The sequence below is a fragment of the Gallus gallus genome, chromosome 1 (assembly GCF_016699485.2).
Source record: "Gallus gallus isolate bGalGal1 chromosome 1, bGalGal1.mat.broiler.GRCg7b, whole genome shotgun sequence".
In the NCBI taxonomy this organism is placed as follows: Eukaryota; Metazoa; Chordata; class Aves; order Galliformes; family Phasianidae; genus Gallus; species Gallus gallus.
This window is the reverse complement of record NC_052532.1, coordinates 195,463,261-195,481,399: the sequence shown is the minus strand read 5'-3', so window position 1 is coordinate 195,481,399 and position 18,139 is coordinate 195,463,261. Positions and strand designations below refer to the sequence as shown.

General features: G+C 47.6%; 1 protein-coding gene across 7 annotated transcripts in view; it reads right to left on the bottom strand.

Annotated features, from left to right (window-relative positions):
- GDPD5 (glycerophosphodiester phosphodiesterase domain containing 5) overlaps positions 1 to 18,139 on the bottom strand; it is a 158,290-nt gene that overhangs the window by 86,272 nt on the left and 53,879 nt on the right. For all 7 annotated transcript variants that reach the window (NM_001305150.2, XM_015280976.4, XM_040700553.2 and 4 more), the window contains exon 2: positions 12,997 to 13,171. In NM_001305150.2, the coding sequence (NP_001292079.1) occupies positions 12,997 to 13,113 (117 nt within the window). In that variant the 5' untranslated portion in view covers positions 13,114 to 13,171. The remainder of the gene's footprint in view (positions 1 to 12,996; positions 13,172 to 18,139) is intronic.

Sequence of the window (18,139 nt, the reverse complement as noted above, 5' to 3'; positions counted from 1 at the left end):
GGTTGTTGTAGATTTAAACTGCTTCTGCAATATTTCTTAAGGTCACTGAGGACATGAGACTCCGTTCAAAATAATCATCGAATCGTGAAGGTTGGAAAAGCCCTCTAAGGTCCTTCAAACCCAACCCCAACCCATCCCACCGTGCCCGCTGGCCATGTGCCTCAGTGCCACATCTCCACGGTGCTGGAACACCTCTGGGAATGGTGACTCTACCAGTTCCCCATTGCAGTGCTTGACCCTCTCCCCGAAATTTCAGGCCAAGCAATAGGGGATGATGCTGATTTGTAAGATTGCATCAAAACCTGAATCTGCAAGCTCACCCTGAATAAATCCACACACGACTGTAACATAATGCAGTTACAACTCACCTTTAGACGTGGTGAGATGTGCCTCATTTAGAGCCACACACATAACTTTTGAGGAGAGCTGCACACTCGACTGCCAAGAAGTTTAATTTTCAGAGAAGTCAGCTCAAAAGAAAACAGCACATGGGGATTTTTCAGTACGACCTTCCAAAAAAGTGCCAAGTTGTGGAAGCTTCCCAGGAAACCACAAGGTCTTTTCCAAGGAGGTTTCCCAGATCCAGATTACACACTGGATAGGAGGCCGAAAAGCCAGTGATGCTTTGGGTATAGCACTTGGAGTGGTTGGGTGTGTGCTTACTCTGTGCTACTGAGTATAAATTGGGTTTATGCTCATGGCCCATGGGCCAAGCCAGAGAGAAGAGACTTCTTAGCCCCATTCATAGCTCCATTCTCCTCTCCCCACTCTTCCCAGATGCTCATTTGCTGCGTCTGTACATACAGAAGGAGATCAGTCATGGAAAAAGTGCACAAGAATTCCACAGTCCCCAGCCTACCCTGCCTCCAAGTCAGTTACCAGCAGCAGAGAGGCAGCACTTTTATTAAAAGAGAGGTGAGAATACTGCCCACAGTGCTCCTTTTTCTCATTCTACAGACACTTCTCACCCTTCATTAGTGCACAGCGTGGCAGCAGCTCTTCAAAAGGAACTACTTGTTTCACTGGAAATCTACTCTTCCCAAGTTTTTTCTTCTCAGTTCTTCATTAATCTGGCATTAGAGGCTGAAGGACAGTGTGTGCTCTTTTGGGCAGAGGAATTAGTTGTCATAAACACTGGGCAGTCTCGGTTGAAGCCTTCTCATCTTAGTCTTGGCAACATGCTGCAGCACAGCCCATCGAGCTGCAATGCACAGCGGTGCCCACCATCCACACATCTACCATCACCTCAGCTGATGAGGACTGGACTCTCCATCACTGTGTCTTTCCTCCTGCTGGTGAAGCATTGCCTCCCTCGTGGAGCCCTCAGACCCAGAAACACACACGCATACCATGGACATCAATATTTGCCTTTAAGATGATCTATAGCTGCAGGACATCACCATCCCTTTCTCCACTCACAGCTCAACCTCTTCAGCACAACAATCCCTGGACCTTCTTTTTACCCCTCCCCTGAAGGTTGCTATCCCATAGCCATTTAAAACGAACATGAAAGCAGAGCCAAAAGTCAACTGTTCTTATAAATATCTAATCCACTGTAACCAGCAGCCCCCAATGGGGATGTAGCCTCAGCTTCTATCAGCATTTCACACAGCAGCAGCAACAAGGGGGATGTCAGCAGGAGTCCCCATCTGATCTCATGACTCCATGATTCTACTATCATTTCACTTACAGCACTTGCTGTCTTCATGGGAAGGGACAAAACATCCAAGTAAATAGTGATGCAGTCAGTTAACCTGTCAGTGCAGCTACTAACAGCAAGGCTCACGCTGGCATTCCCATTGCTTCTTTTGAAAAAGGTATTTCCAGTTCAATTTTAAAAGCTTAAATCTAGCAGTGGTGGCAAATACACCGCCAAGAGGGAAAATATATTTAGTTCTTTTGGAAAGCGAGAAGAAAAATGACACTTCTTCCTGCTTGTAGAAAGCCTTCAGTAAATACTCTACCTTCCTCGCTGCAAGTGCTGGAATTCCCCAGTCCTTCCACGGGTGTTAAATGGGAATAGTGAATTATTTACTTATGCAAAGAAAAAAATTCACAAAGAAAAGTAAAACATGCATTTAAGGGAATTGACACGCCATCATTTGGCCTCATCAGCTTCCATGGCAAAGGACAAGCCTGCTGAATCCCACAGCCTGATCGGGCATGGTGGTAATGAGTCAGTGGTTGGACTAGATGATCTTAGAGGTCTTTTCCATCCTTAATGATTCTATTGAGCGTTAGCTCAACAACAAAAACACGAAGTGTGTGATTCCACCCAGTGCAATGCTCTTGCTGCTGTCTAAGGACGCTCATAGGGGCAGCTGGGGAAGTTCTCCCATACGATGGCGATGTGCTGGTTGAGCACCCAACCTCATCTCTCAGCCAGAATCCTCCCAGCAGGTGAAGATTTTGCAAGACTGGCTGCACATCACTGCCTCTAGACAGAAAGGACATCAGGGAAAAGCCCGGGTAAAACCCAAACTGTACAGCCACCAGCTCTTGTTAGCAAAGCACGGGGTTTGCTGCAAGAAGCCACGTCTCTAAAGATCCCCCTCCCTCATCTCTTTTCCCATATCTCCCCCCTGCCTTGCTGTTCCCTTTCTCCAGCTGCAGCTCCAGCTCAGTGCTGGCCATCCATAGCCTGGAACACATTTTGCAAGATGCTGTGTGGGAAAAAAACCTTCAACACCTATAAAGGATTATAAATCATAGGGCATCACCCAATCTTAGCCCATAATCCTAAGTCAGGCACACAGCCAATGGGTTTTGCAGACTCTCTCCCACCAGCATTTTGCCTGCATGGGGACTAAGCCTGAGAATTAGCATTAGTGAAACATCCTCACCCTGGCAGCATGAGGATACATCAGGCAGCAAGTCAGACTCCATTGCTTTTTTGGGGCTTGGAAATTCTCATGCTTCAAACAAGCATTACTGGAGTAGGAAACAACCTTTACAGGGCATTAACAGAAGCCACAATATCTTCAACCACTGGTGACTCCTTTACATTGGATGGCACTGAGGAAAAATACAACCTAAATCTATTAAGGCTGGAACTGTATTCAGTAGATTCTATTTACAGTGCAGCCCAGCAGACTGGACCTTTGGCCAAGCAGTCATAAATACATCAGCTTTCTGGGCTCTTATATCCATGGTATGATACAGATACAACCAGCAGTGGTCTTCTGCAGTTTTGACTTTCTAAGCAGTCAATGGCTTCAGCATTAGCCTTACTGTCTGAGGATACAGGTCCCAACAACAGGCAAGCTCAAGTGGGTTAAGACCAGTTTCTGAGTCCCAGCCACTATGATTCTGTCATGCCAGAGTTCAGGGAGCATTTGGACAATGCTCTCAGACACAGGGTTTGAATTTAGGGTGGTCCTGTGTGGGGCCAGGGGTTGGACTCCATGATCCCTGTGGGTCCCATCCAACTCAGAATCATCCGATACCTTAACTTGTCACCAGGACACCTCTCTGCTCTGTGCAGCCAGTCAGGGGACTTCCATCCAGCCAGGCTAAAAGAAGTCTCACTCCTTCACAAGACATTGTCACTACTGATGAAGCTTTTAGCACATTTCAGCACCTGAATCCTGCAACGTTGCCAAGAAAACACTTTATTAGTGTCCATGCTCCTGGGAGAGCTCTTGATGCCAGGAGAGCGGTGCCAAGAGAGGTTTGCATCTTTCCTGAGTACCCGGGTATCTCCCAGAGCAAAGAGAAACTGATTTCGTGGGGCAGTGAGGCTGAAACACAGACAGTATAGTTCCGACAAGGCAATGCAACTGCAAAGAGGACAAAACCAAGGGAGTTCAGCAGAAGGCTCTGCAGTGTGGGCAGGGTGATACGGCCATCTGCAGCCAGGAGCATCCTGAGCCCCAGCCCTCCCCAGCCCTGTGTCACACTACAGCCTTCCTCCATAATGAAAAGCTCAAAGGGTGTACTTAAAGGATGTTTAAGTGCTGAGAACAGGAGTGTTTTGGTTTTGATCGCAAGCCTTGGAGAGAAACAATAGAAAATATATAATCGATATTTAATCCAACAATTGGATTTTCTTGCATTTAGCCCATGGCTCCAACATCATTTGATGTATTCATTCATGGAGATTCAGCTCTGGATCACTGGCCGTGTGCTACTGCAGAATTCACCATCTGATGCCTTAGGGACCAAAGCAGAATCAAACAGGCTCGAAAGAGCATCTTTCATCAAAAGCACTCACGTCTTTGGTCCCACAGTCATGAGCATTAACAAACTGAAATTGTACCTAAGAGCGCAAATCCACCTTTCCTCTAACAGCAGCTTTCAGCAAGGCAAGCAATTTTTGTGACCCTTGGCCATCGGGGGATTAGCACTGAAGACACAGCAACGCCTCAGCTCCAAAGCCCGCAGATATATCACACCAGTGTGGCTCAGCTCATCTGCTCAGGTCATTTCACAACTCCTGCCAAGTGGGAATTACAAGAGCGTTTCACTCTGAAATGAATTAATACACGTATCACAGACACGGCACAGCAATCCATTACGTCGACGGATCACAGCTCCACATTCTTCTCGCAGCTTCATCATTTTACAAAAGAAACAAGGAAAAAAGAAAGCCATCAGAAGCCTCAGCTCAAAGACACATGATGTTTCTAAGCAGACGGACCATCTTGAATCATTACCATTTTATTTGAAGGGAATAAGACTCAACAGCGAACACCCAATTCATTAGGAATGGTTTGATAACTAATTTATACTGTCTTGCAGCTACACAAGCAGCTCTCAGTGCTTTGAAGGAGAGAGGTGTTGCAAGTATTTGATATTCCCCACATTGCCCATCCCACACCTGCACATTTCAGACACCTTGCATTGCTTTTCGGCCAGCACCTTCAGTTGCCCATGAGCCATAACCCGACCACCTTACCCTTGTGTAACACATGCTGACCAGGACATCTGCACAAAGCAATTGTTCTGTGCATCACTCTATGATTCTGCACGCATAACTGGTCAGTGGGCAAAACAGAGCTCTTATGGCATTTTCTAGACCCAAAAAAGTCCACAGAGCAGCCGTATGTTCAGCAAACCTGCACTGCAGTACCTCAGGTGGGACACACTGCACCAGGAGGCAACAGATGCATTGAGCTTCTGCTCTGAGTGCCAAAACCGGGGTGATCGTCATGGAAACACCAGCACAGCTGAACATCCAAGGAGGAATTCGGAGAAAAATTGAAGAAAGCGGTCAAAGTAAACATGCCTTAATCTAAAGCACAGCACCTGAAGTCATTCTTCTTGCCACTTTGGCAACAGCCGCAGCTTCTAAGTCTCTGATCAACTTCCCCAGCACAGACAGCAACACAGTGGGCTGCACCTTCCTCCTCTCCCCTCCATCCATTGATCCAGAAACCCACATCAAACTCCAACCCTTCTCTCCGTCAGCTCACCACAGCAGTAGGTTACCCATCTGGGTCCTCACAGCCTTTAATAATTCCTCCTTCTGCAGTGCTTATCCTCTAGAGCTCCAAGGCATCGACCCTACCTGCTTTCAGCCTTTCTTCCCCCCAAGGTGAGCACAGCGAGCTTAGAATCATCACTTCCTGAATACTCTTTAGGAAAGGCTTGGCAAAACCCCCTGATAACTCATAATGGATTTCCTGGGAAGCACGGGCGGACAGCTTCTGTCTGCAAACCAAAGATAAAAGGGGAAAAATAGAAGAAAATACACATAAGTCACCTCCCCCGGCTGCTGCTGGAGTAAGGACAGAAGAAACATGGAGATTTCTTAGGACTTGGCTTTGAAGATCGTTATGAGTCCCTTCCAGCCCAGGATATTCTATGATTCTACAATTCTTAAATGTAAGGGAAAACTGACCTCCAGTTTTGTCCCAGCTTGTCCATATCTTTCTTTCCCATTCCATCCTCAGCTGCCCAAAGGCTCCTTTTCCTGCACAGACAGAAGTTGGCCACCAGCCCTTGGATCTACTGGTCCACTCATGCTACATGCACATCAACTGCTGAGATCTGTCTTAAGCTATTAATTCTAGTTTGCTTTTCACTGCATCCAGGATTAAAACTATGTCCACCAATGGCCACTCTGGGACTCTCTGGTGTATCTTCAGTATCTTTATCAATGATGTAGACAGTGGGATCAGTGCACCCTCAGCAGTTTGCTGATGGCACCGAGCTGAGCAGGGCTGTCACACAGTAGAAGGGAGGGATGGCATCCAGGGGGACCTGGGCAGGCTCCACAAGTGGGCACATGAGAACCAATGAGGTTCCCTAAGGCTGAGTGCAGGGAGCTGGGGGTGTCCAGCCTGGAGAAGGGAAGGTCTGGGGAGACCTCACTGCAGCCTTCCAGTTCTTGAGGGGAGCTTATAAGCAGGAGGGGGAGAAACTTTTTACGTGGATAGATAGTGGTAAGAGAGAATGGCTTTAAACTGAAAGAGGGGAAATTTAGGTCAGATGTTAGGAAGAAATTCTTTTACTCAGAGGGTGGTGAGGTGCTGGCACTGCTGCCCAGAGAGGCTGTGGGTGCCCCATCCCTGGAGGCATTCAAGGCCAGGTTGGATGTGATCCTGGGCAGGCTGAGCTGGTAACCCAGGGGTGTTGGAATTGGATGACCTCTGGGGTCCCGTCCAACCTAAGCCACTCTGATTCTATGATAAGTGGGCAAACAACCTACTGATAATCACTGATGCTGAGCTCACCTTACTTAATCATTTTCTTTTTCTTAAGTCAACACCATGCACACAGCAGCTACACAAAGGACAGCAGCAGCAGCATCTGCTCTACCCTCCTGAAAACGCACAAGAGCAAGCAGGAGGGAGGAAGGAATAATGGGCTCCAGCAACGTAATTATTCACCCAGATAATTAGTGCAACACAAAGAAAAAACTGTTGGAGGGAGCACATCTGGCAGCTATAACAAGGAAATGCCACCATCTGAATAAAGCTCTGGAGGCCCATAATGTTGGAAAAGACACAAGGCACCTTTGTGTATCCAGGGGGGCTGGTCTGGCTGTTCATTGCAAGGAGTTTGTGCATGGATGGCTTCAAGAGTCCTGAATAAAGCAGTAAACGCCAAGCATTAGAAGTTCTCAAGCCATTGCTGTAAGATCTACTCAATCACCTTTAAAAAGGTCAGGCTACCCACGGGCCATTTATAACATTACCCAGAGCCTGAAGTCATGGGCAACCAAGTTATAACTGCAGGAAACACATCTGTGACCTGAGGTAGCTGCAGTTCCTGATGGCATCAGCCCCAGTGCTGCTGAGATCCTGTCCTCAAAACCAACAGACAGCACCCAGAGCCATCGGGAAGCCCCTAAGCACATTCACAAGCAGTGAGATAATGGAAGCATCCATGTTAGGGTTAGTGGGAAATACTGGTGGCAGGGGGACAGTTGGACTGGATGTTCTTGAAGGTCTTTTCCAACCTCGGTGATTCTGTGACTCCATGACCTTTGGGACTCAACATCCACCCAGTCTGGGTGAGTGACCAAGTCATCACAGACCAGTTTGGCTCCTGTGCCTCAGTTTACCCTGTAACAGAGTAAGAGTTAAGCCTGCAGAGGGACTTACATCACTTCACATTACATGATAAACCTGGGAGGTCACAATTACTAAATTCCAGTTATGAACACTATGCAGGGGGAGTGGAGAGGGTGCAATTTTGTAAGGAGTGATAGGATGAGAGGTGATGGCCATAAGTTGCATGGAGAGAGGTTCAGAGCAGCCCCAGGAAGGTGTTCCTGACACTTCTCAATATTTTCCCCAGCAAAGGCATAGATTTTTTTAATTTTTCTATTATTATTTTTCTGATGGATTCTTTGCAAATCCTGCTTTTAGGACAGCAAGACCTTAATGTAATGCTCATACTCCAGCCCTGCAGACAGCATGCTTCATCGGCCATCAAGGAAATCCACTCCTGCACTTGGACTTGCACCTCATTAGTTCCAGTTTCACCATCCTTTCAGGTTCTTAATAAGGATGTGGTCTATGAGACACTGAGGCTCACACCTCGAAGATTAGGGCACCTAGAAAGCACTGCGATTTCTGCACGTGTGGGATTTCATCACTGACACTGCTCCTTTCAATCACAACTTCCCAACGGTGCTCACAGGAGTAATGGGAGGGAGGAAAACAGATGGTAAAAGTGCCAGGAAGGACATAATTCATACAGAATTAATGAAAAGATGGGGCATTCACATAGAACCATAGAATGGCCTGGGTTGCAAAGGACCACAATGCTCATCCAGTTCCAACCCCCTGCTATGTGCAGGGTCGCCAACCAGCAGCCCAGGCTGCCCAGAGCCACATCCAGCCTGGCCTTGAATGCACCCAAAAGACCCCATTTAAGTATGTGGTAGATGGCGCTGAAGAACAGAAATCACAGCAATCCTGCTCTTTCAGTAACCTGGGACTGAAAGCTTCCAAGTGGTTTGGTGAGTGTGGTGGGGATGGGTTGATGATTGGACTAGATGATCTTAGTGGTCTTTTCCAACCTTAACGAGTCTACGATTCAGTGATTTGGGGTTCATTCCCAGATGATGGCCCCTCCTTCTATGTGCACCAAACCAGGCCTGTACACTTGCCCATACTTGACAATTGGTGTACAAGGAAAAAGATGGCACATGTGCTGAAACTAAGCTGCAGTGCGAATGGGAAAGACAAGAAGAGATCCAAGTTACATTTTAATCACCCAATTGTATCTCAGAAGGGTTCCTGGTCGAGGAGTATGGTTATCATTCACAGGAAAAGGGCTTTAAAGTAAAAGAGGGGAGATTTAGGTCAGATATTAGGAAGAAATTCTTTCCCAGAGGCGGTGATGCCCCATCACTGCTGCACAGAGCTGCGGGTGCCCATCCCTGGAGGTGACGAGGCCATGGCTGGGCTCTGGGCAGCCTGAGCTGGTTCCTTCCAACCCAACCATTCTGATTCTAGGATAAGCCCATCGCCAGGCAGAACAGCCCTTTGCAGTCGGCAGCAGTATTTTATCCCCTTTGACAACAAATTAAATAGCATTGCAAAACACCCAAGACTTCAATATTTAGTAACCACCCCAAAAAAAGACAAAAACCAGCCAGCCAATGGACATAGCTACTTCTATTATCCAGATAGATCAAAAATTATCATGGCAATTTTCTCGCACAGAATTTCTCCCCAGCCCTGCCTAGGATGATTTCCCTGGTGTGATATTTGCTGCATGGAAACAGCATGGCTCTGGAATCAATAAAAGCACAAAATCAGCTGATAGATCTGAACTCCACATTTACGCAACGCAGTCCATCAGCAATTCCCACGTGGATTCTGACCTGGATAGATGATAAAAGATGCTAAAAGACACTCTGGAAGCAAGAGCTGCTCTGGCACTGCAATGCCCAGCAGAGGGTCATGTCGGGTGAAGTAGACAGGCAGCTTATGGAGCATTGTGTTTATGGGGTACAATTAGCAGTGCTGCTCTGTGTTTAATTGCTGGCAATTCATCAAGAGGATCACGTTGTCTGCAAGCTACCTTGCTGCTGTCTGAACTTCAGACCTTTAAAAGCGTGCCTGGCAGCCAGAAGCCAAAGCTGATGTGTCCACATCTTCTGTGTTTGGGGCGAGAGAGCCCCACTGGGATGAGGACTGACTCCAGGAGCTTCCCTGGTTGGGCACCTGATGAACAAGCTGTAGTTAAGATCAGTAATTGCTTCCTCACACTGGCTACAGAGATTATAATCGTCTGAACCTCAGTAAGATGGTTTTTCTTTTATATGCATATATATATACAATATAAAAGAATATATATGCATATATATTATTTTATATTACACTTAAAAAAGAGCACAAACCCACGTCGTTAAAACGTAAAACAAAACCCAACAACCATAAACAGGGATCGTGCTAATGTAAAGCTAAAGCTACACAACGGATAAAGGAATTTTGCAGCTGATGAAAATTATTCCAGAAGGGAGGCCATGTGCACAGGTGTGTGCCTTCAGTCCCTCTCCTACAGTCCCAAAGGGTCGGGTGAAGGCAAAAAATCATCACAGTTCTGGCAAAAAAGAACCTTGGGATTCAAGCGTACAATTAAAATTCTCATTTTCATGTACATTTTTAAGTGTAGCAGAAAGCCTGATCTGCATAAATGTGGGTGAAGGGGAGCAGAATCCTTAAGAACTGTGGCTGCTCAGCAGCAACACAACTAGAAAATAAACACTCATGGTCACACGCAGCAGATTTCAAGGATGCTCTGTGCAAGGTTGGGTCATAGCTCACAGGTGGGGGAAGGCTGTAGAAAGCCACATCTCCTAAACAGAATGCAGAGAGCCTTTCTGCAGCCTACACAGAGGTAAGGCTGTATGAATATGTGCCTCTCCTAGAGGTGACTCTAGGTTTTTTATTACGCTACAATTGGCTCTACTCTGGGTTTGCAGTGATTGAGTTACTATAGCAATGGGTAGAGGGCAAGAGAACGGGTATGGTGCCACCGCCTTTGTGTTAAGCCTTCATGTAAAGATTACGATGTGTCATTTTCTGAATCTGGGAACAGATTCTTCATATGTTGGTTCTCCATAGCCTGTAGATCATGGAATTATAGAACGGCCTGGGTTGGAAGGGACCTCAAGGCTCACAAAGCTCCAACCCCCTTCACCACACACAGGGCCACCAACCTCCACATTCAATACCAGCCCAGGCTGCCCAGGGCCCCATCCAACCTGGCCTTCAGCACCTCCACGGAAATGTAAATAATTAAGACTTTCTTCTCTTTCTCCCAAAAGAGCTATGTTTACTCCTGTGGGGCATTAAAGTGGAAGTTGAGACCCATGCATACCTCAAAACAGACTCAGAGCCTGGACATATTTTTAGGCCTAGCTTCGAACACAACGAGTTCTTCTCCAGCACAGAGAAAAACAACCACAATTCTAAGCAGGACTGGCAAATTGCCACTGGTATTTTCTGGTTGAAAAAGAATTTGGTGCAAATAGCCAGATTTCAATGAAAAATTGAAGTCAATTGCAGGGTTTTTTTTTCCTGTGGATTTTTAGCTTGGAAACATAATGTTCTGGTTCGTAAGACATAAGGAATATGGCATTTTGAATATTTAAATCAGTATGTGCATGCATGCCAAGACATTACAACCCACTGCTTTTCTGACCAAGTCTTAGAATCACAACTACACCCTCAGTGCGGATGTGCCCGGGTGTTTGCTCAGAGAAAACTTCGGCAGAAAAACAGATGCTGAGCATACCAAGAGAGGAGGAAAACCAGCACAAACATTTCGGCTTTACGAGAGGAAATCTGTTCTGTGCTGCACAAACACAAGCCACGACTTCTAGGTTCACGTGGGAGCTGCACCGCCACTGATGCAACTCAGAACCAGGAGCACTCTGGCATGGGATCTGTTGCACCCACATGTTTTTCCCTCAGCTTCTCCTCCAGAAGAGAAGCACTCCATTGCCTGAAAGATTTCTGCTTATTGACTTTAGAAATGAAACGGCAGCTGGCAGTCACCGGAGCAAAACTGAACCCTCAAAAAGCAACAAAAGGATCTCCGGGGACCACTGCCAGAACGAGCGAGATGTAAATTGTGTTTCTGACTTCTTTTCCTTCTTTATGTAATATGCACACACACATCCAAAAAAAAAAAAAGAATACCAGACAACACAAGAGCACAGAAGAACACAACAACCATTACCCAGAAGATGGAATGTGACAGCTCTGACAGCAGTTTTTTTCAGAATCCTTCCCACAGACGTATCAGGTCTCGTGGGGACTCATCTCAAACAACCAGGGAGTCTGGCCAGAGCTCTTCAAAACAGCATTTATTCAGGGGGGTGAAGTCACCTCTAACAGCTCCCTGGTCCATCCCCGGTTAGTTCTCATCTCCACGCACACAGAGCCCAGAGACTATGCAGAAATGCAGCCTCCACAAACTGGCCGAACATCAACAACAGAGAAGCAAGGAGAAAACAGAATTCTCCCCAACACCAACGGAAAAATATGGACAGATTTAGCCAAACCCATGCCACTCAACCCCTTTGAGCATCACAACCAGCTGCCCAGGGCCTCAACCCCTTTTGAGCACCACAACCAGCTGCCCAGGGCCTCAACCCCATTTTGCACCACAGATACCCACAGCCTCAACCCTACTGAGCACCGCAAACAGCTGCCCACGGCCTTAATCCCATTGAGCACCACAAAGAGCTGCCCATGGCCTCAACCCCATTGAGCACCGCAAACAGCTGCCCACGGCCTCAACCCCACTGAGCACCACAGATACCCATGGCCTCAATCCCACTGAGGACCACAAACAGATACCCACAGCCTCAACCCCATTTAGCACCACAAACAGCTGCCATGGCCTTAACCTCATTGAGCACCACAAAGAGCTACCCATGGCCTCAACCCCACTGAGCACCACAGATACCCATGGCTTCAACCCCATTGAGCACCACAAACAGATACCCACAGCCTCAACCCCATTTAGCACCACAACCAGTTGCCATGGCCTCAACCCCATTTAGCACCACAAACAGCTGCCCACGGCCTCAACCCCATTGAGCACCACAAACAGCTGCTCATGGCCTTAATCCCATTGAGCACAACCAGCTACCCATGGCCTCAACCCCACTGAGCACCACAAACAGCTGCCCACGGCCTCAACCCCACTGAGCACCACAGATACCCATGGCCTCAACCCCACTGAGGACCACAAACAGATACCCACAGCCTCAACCCCATTGAGCACCACAAACAGATAGCCACAGCCTCAACCCCATTTAGCACCACAACCAGTTGTCACGGCCTCAACCCCACTGAGCACCACAACCAGCTGCCCATGGCCTCAACCCCATTGAGCACCACAACCAGCTACCCATGCCCATCTGCTACATCAACTATAGGGTGAGGACTTCTTCCCAGACCTCCAGCCACAGAACCACGGATCTCCACAATCTTTCCAAGCCAACAAAACCCAAGCACCCAGCACTTCCAGCCCAAGATCTCCTCTGCCTCCCAGGCTTCCGCTTGGCTTCTCACCTACCTTGGTAGTGTCATCATGTGACCGCTGGTACCGTTTCCACCGGCAGCCGTAGATCCCGGTCAGGCACGACAAGCATAGCTGCGGCTCGTAGTACTGCAGCGGTTGGTGTTTAACCATGCTCCTGCCAGCCCCTCAGGAGCGACGTATCAGAAAGCCATCAGGTCCTGGGAGAGCCCTTCAGCAAGAGGAAGAAAAGGGGAAGAGGGAGGGGGAGAAAAGGAAATTAAGTTCCGAGGGATATTCCAATACTTTAACAAGCAATTTAATAATTAACCATGCCCTCCGGCTACCGAGAGAGGAGGAATGATAATCAGATCTATTCCCAGCCCAGCCAGCATCTCCAGCTTGTTACTGTGTAAGCCTGAGAAGTTTAATGAGTTTGCAGGATTTGCTTCCTTGTGCTGTTTCTCTCATATCACCAAAAGAGACTGCATTCCTATGAGTTAGCAGTAAGGAAAGCCACACGAGGACTAGAGCAGTCAACTTGCTGCCCAGATGAGGTTTATGTACATGACTGAAAAGTAAAGAGCCTTGCCCGTCACAAGCACAACCTTAAAATTGATCCAGAGTTCAACCTCTGTGAGGCTGAAACCCAGCCAAGGTACACTCAGTTCATCACAAGCATCCTACGGAGCCTGCAAAACAGTCCCAGATGAGGTGCTGACACTTCTGTGTGTGCTGCAAAAAAGGCAGATAGCACCTTCCACCTCTGTACAAAACATATCCAGCAAGCACTCGCAGGGATGCAGCTTTCACCCCATCTCCCTTCCATCAAACACACCCCAAAAGACCAAGCTGCTCTATTTGCCATTGGAGCACCAAGGGTTTTCCAGGTTGCTGGTGCACTGCTGCACACCTGCAACCCCACACATTGCTGCTGCCTGCAGAATTCATGCTCTGTGAATGATGCTCATCAGCCACTGAGCTTGCAAAGTGTTCAGCTGCCTGCCCAGAACATGCAAAGTTGCGTGCTTGGAATGCATGCAAATCTCACCCTCTCTTCGGCAACCACTTCCTTACGTGCAGCATCCCCAGCACCCACATCTTGCAAAAAGCTGCCTCAGCTCAGAGTAGCAACATCCTCACTGGCATCAGGTTGGATATGTGGAACAAATTATTCTCAGAAAGAGCAGTCAGGCACTGGAATGGACTGCCCAGGGAGGTGGGGGGGTCACTATCCATGGAGGTTTTTAGGAACCATGGGGATGAGGGACACAGTCAGTGGGCATGGTGGGGGTGGGCTGGGGTTGGACTTGGGGATCTTAGAGGTCTTTTCCAACCTTCATTATGAATCAGTGGCTGCCTCAATATGACATGATTTAAAGATGTATCCTAGCCATCTAAGAGCCCCTCATTGCCTCGTAGTATGGAGGGAGGCCTGAAGAACTGGGCTGACCCTACTTTTCATCACAGCCAATGCACAGGGCACGTTGCATGTGTGTTGTGAACACTGTGGCTGAGGTTAGACATTGCAACAAGGGTACAGACAGCTCAGCCCTTCCAGCTTTTGAATTTCATGTTGACAGCCCGGGGCAGCCTTGTCCTGGTTTTCACCAGCAAGCACCGAGCATCCTGCAGGCAGACAGACCTTGCTGGTTGGATGCTGCCCACCAGACCGTTACTGTTGTGTCTCCAGAGGTCAGAATCTGTAGCTCCTCTGCCTCTCTATCTGTCAAAATATAACTTTGCCCTTTCAGGACATATTTCTCTGAGGCCCTTAGCGCATCTCAGGGATCCTTGCAGAGGACTTGCAGTCTGCACTCAACCTACATCCCCACGTGGTTGTACCCATCCCTTGGGGCTGGACACACAGGACAGAGGTACAAACACATGCAGTCTGAAACGAGAGCTCCTTGCTGATCAGAACACCTCTGTGCTCTGCCCCAGGCTCTGTGCCACCTCCGTGCTTGAGGTCACCTCCCCCACCCGCACTCCATTTTTTTCTCACATTATTTATAAAACTCAGCATTAGTCACAGCACAAGTCGCTTCTTATCTCCCCTCCTTCAGCTTTTGTCTGCTTTGGTATGTCCCTGCAATGCGAGTTTCCCAGGCTGCCATCCCTACACACCGCAGGCACAAACAGCTGTCAGATGGAATAGGGCAGAAACGCTGAGAACACACAAAGTTCAGTTCTATTTCAGAGACCTGAAAAAAGCCATGATCTGTGCCCTGAAGTTCCAGAACAACAAATAATATATTCAAGCACATGGGATACAAAATTCATGCACAGCCTGTTAACAACCCTACCATCAAGCCACTGCCTGAAAACCTACCAGAGTGCAGCTGTTGCTATGAGAAAGCCTACATGAACTCAGTTCCAAAGGACATCTTTCACAATTCCCACTTCTTTCTGCTTTAGTTGTGTGAGATGAGAACAGAGCATCTCTGTCTCTAACAGCTTTAACCAGGTGTTTTATTTGCTAGCTTATAGGAATTGCAAGGCAATCTCAACCAGAAGTGCTGCACTTGAGCTCTTCAGCAGTCCACTCTTCTGGGAAGCCACTGCCTCTTCAAGTCATAGAATCATTTAGGCTGAAGAAATCCGCTTCATCTAATCCAACCAACAGCCCATCAAACTCATCTTCTCCAGCCCTTCCCTCCAGCCCAGACACCTGGAAAAGTGATACCACACAACACTGCCAAAGCTGGTAAATTCTGACTTTTCAAGCAGAAATCCAATTCATCCGAAGGACCAAGAGCTTGTGGACGGAGGCTGCCCTTCAGCAATAATAAATCTCATGTGTTATGCAAGGCTTGGATCCACCATTCCTTTAGGGATGCTGAAGCTAGAGTGTTTATCATTAAGTCCCTATGTGAAGCTTCATCTGCTTTATAATGCAAAATTTTAGAGACAGGAGGCTCAGTCCTCACTATAGCCTGATGAAAACGTACCAGGGGCTTCCAGAGAGAAGAGCTGTATCCACCCATGCACACACTCCTATGTACCAAAAGAGCTGCCAATCCAAATGGGTGACAACATGGGAGAAAAAAGTTGAAGCAAGAAAAGATGACAGTGAGAGCTGCTGTTTGACAGGGATGGTCCACAATCAAAGAGCAACACAAGATGAGGGAGCAGTCATACCCTCCCAGAGAAAGATGTCAAACATTTCGGCTCACAAGAAGCCACTGATAAGGCTGGGGAGGGAGTTTGGGCAAGGATCACAAGTTAGCATGTACAGGAAGGACTTTGCTGGTAGGGCTTCCATCAGTATTCCCAGAGCAACCAGTTCAAGGTACAAACACATCCCACCTTCTCGCAGCAGCATATCCAGCAAAGCTACCTGTTAAGGCATGAATTTTCACCACAGTAAGCTGCACATCCACAGTTGATGGGATGCACCAACGCCTTTTCAAATAGCACTGCTTTAGCAAGGTACAAGTGTATTTCATGGGTGGAGAGGAACCAGCAATCAACTCTGCTTTCTAAAGAAGAGTCCCACCAGGAACACCAACAGCCAGGGTAGACGCAAAGAGTTCAGGCTTATTATCCAGTTCTGAAGAATATCCCCCAGTCTCCATCAGCAGTATCTAATCCAGAACCCCCAGACTCAGCACAGCCTGAGTGCCCTCCAAGTGCAAAAGGGCAGCCAAAAAGCACATCCGCCCATTGATGTATTAGGCGTTGATGAAACTTTGGGATGTGACACGACAGGACCTCCCCTGCTCTGTGGTTGGGTACTGCATAACACAAGCATAAAGGGGCATAGACAAAGTAGATATGTATTTAAGCGAATGCCTCGTTGCAATAAACGCCATTTTAACTGCTCACCATATTGGTGTACGTTTGCATTTGGCCCTGATCAGGTAATTGGCCAGTGTGCGCTAGGGCTAACACAGGAGGTTAGCGTAACAGTTGCAGAAGGCAACAGTCAATCATCACCAGAAGGCAGGTGGAGGTTTTAAGAGCAGCAAAATCCACCAAAAACAACCAAGAAGGTCAGAATACTTTGCTTGGAAGAGATAGGGAAGGGAAAATACAGGTGAGAAGGGTCCGTAGCCCAGCAGGTGAAGCTCTTGCCCTTGTCCTCGTGCTTTACCACAGCGCGGGCAGATGCTGTGGGAGCCCTGACATTTGGGATGCAGCAGCTTCCCCATCCATTTCAGGCTGCCCTCCACAGGGGAGGTCAGGAGGAGCACAAAGAAATGAAATCCAACACGAGTTCAGAAGAAGCCATTCATAAATGCACAGCGTGCCCTGAACCACACCAGGCATGGCCCGCAAGCCTAAAACCATTCCCTCTTCTCCATGAATGCCATTAGGAGGTGCACAGAAGGAACAGACAGGGAAAGATGAAATGCAGCACCCATCCTCCCCATCACACATACAAACACCTGAGCAGCAGAAGAGGCTGAGGCACAGCACAACGCTGCTCATAAAACCACACCAACAGAACTGCCACAGGGATGCCATCTGTCCAGAGATCTTCGCTTGGCTGAGACCACGGACTGAATACTTACTTCTGCTTCCAGGAATGGATTTAATAAAGAGAAACAGAAAGCCCATACCGAACAATCACTGTTCCCATGACATCTACAGCTTTGAGGTGGAGAAAGCAGGTTATGAATGATTCAAACCTCTGCTGGTTAGCATTACATACAGAAATGAAAACAGGAAGCAAGACAACATATATTAAATATTCAAATCCAGCCAACACACACCAGAAAGGGGGAAAGAAATTAAAAAACAAACCCACACAACCCATCAACCTTGATTTTAAAGATGCATTGTCTGCTACTGGCTGCAAACATGGTAGGTCTGAAAAACCAGATTTGCCAGCCAGCTTGTCCAAAAAGCAGGGAGCAGAGAAGAGTCCATCTGCAAATGCAGCGGGAGCATTATCTGAAGGCTCCAGGATGCCCAATTAGCACACACTGCATTCCTGAGATACTGGACTGTAGGTATCCGTTTCAGTCTGCAACACATTATTCCTTTCCAAATAGCTTTTGGAACCACAAAAAAAAAGAAAGAAAAAAAAAAAGTTGAAGAAAGCAAGAGAGAATTGAAGTTGCAGCTTTAAAAGGGAAGGTCTCTGGGGAGATTTGGCCTAAAAAATTTGGATTTTTTTGTCTGCATGAGTTAACTCCTCCATCCCTGTAGCCTTACAGAAACCGCGACTGGGGGGAGAACAGAGCAGGTGGGA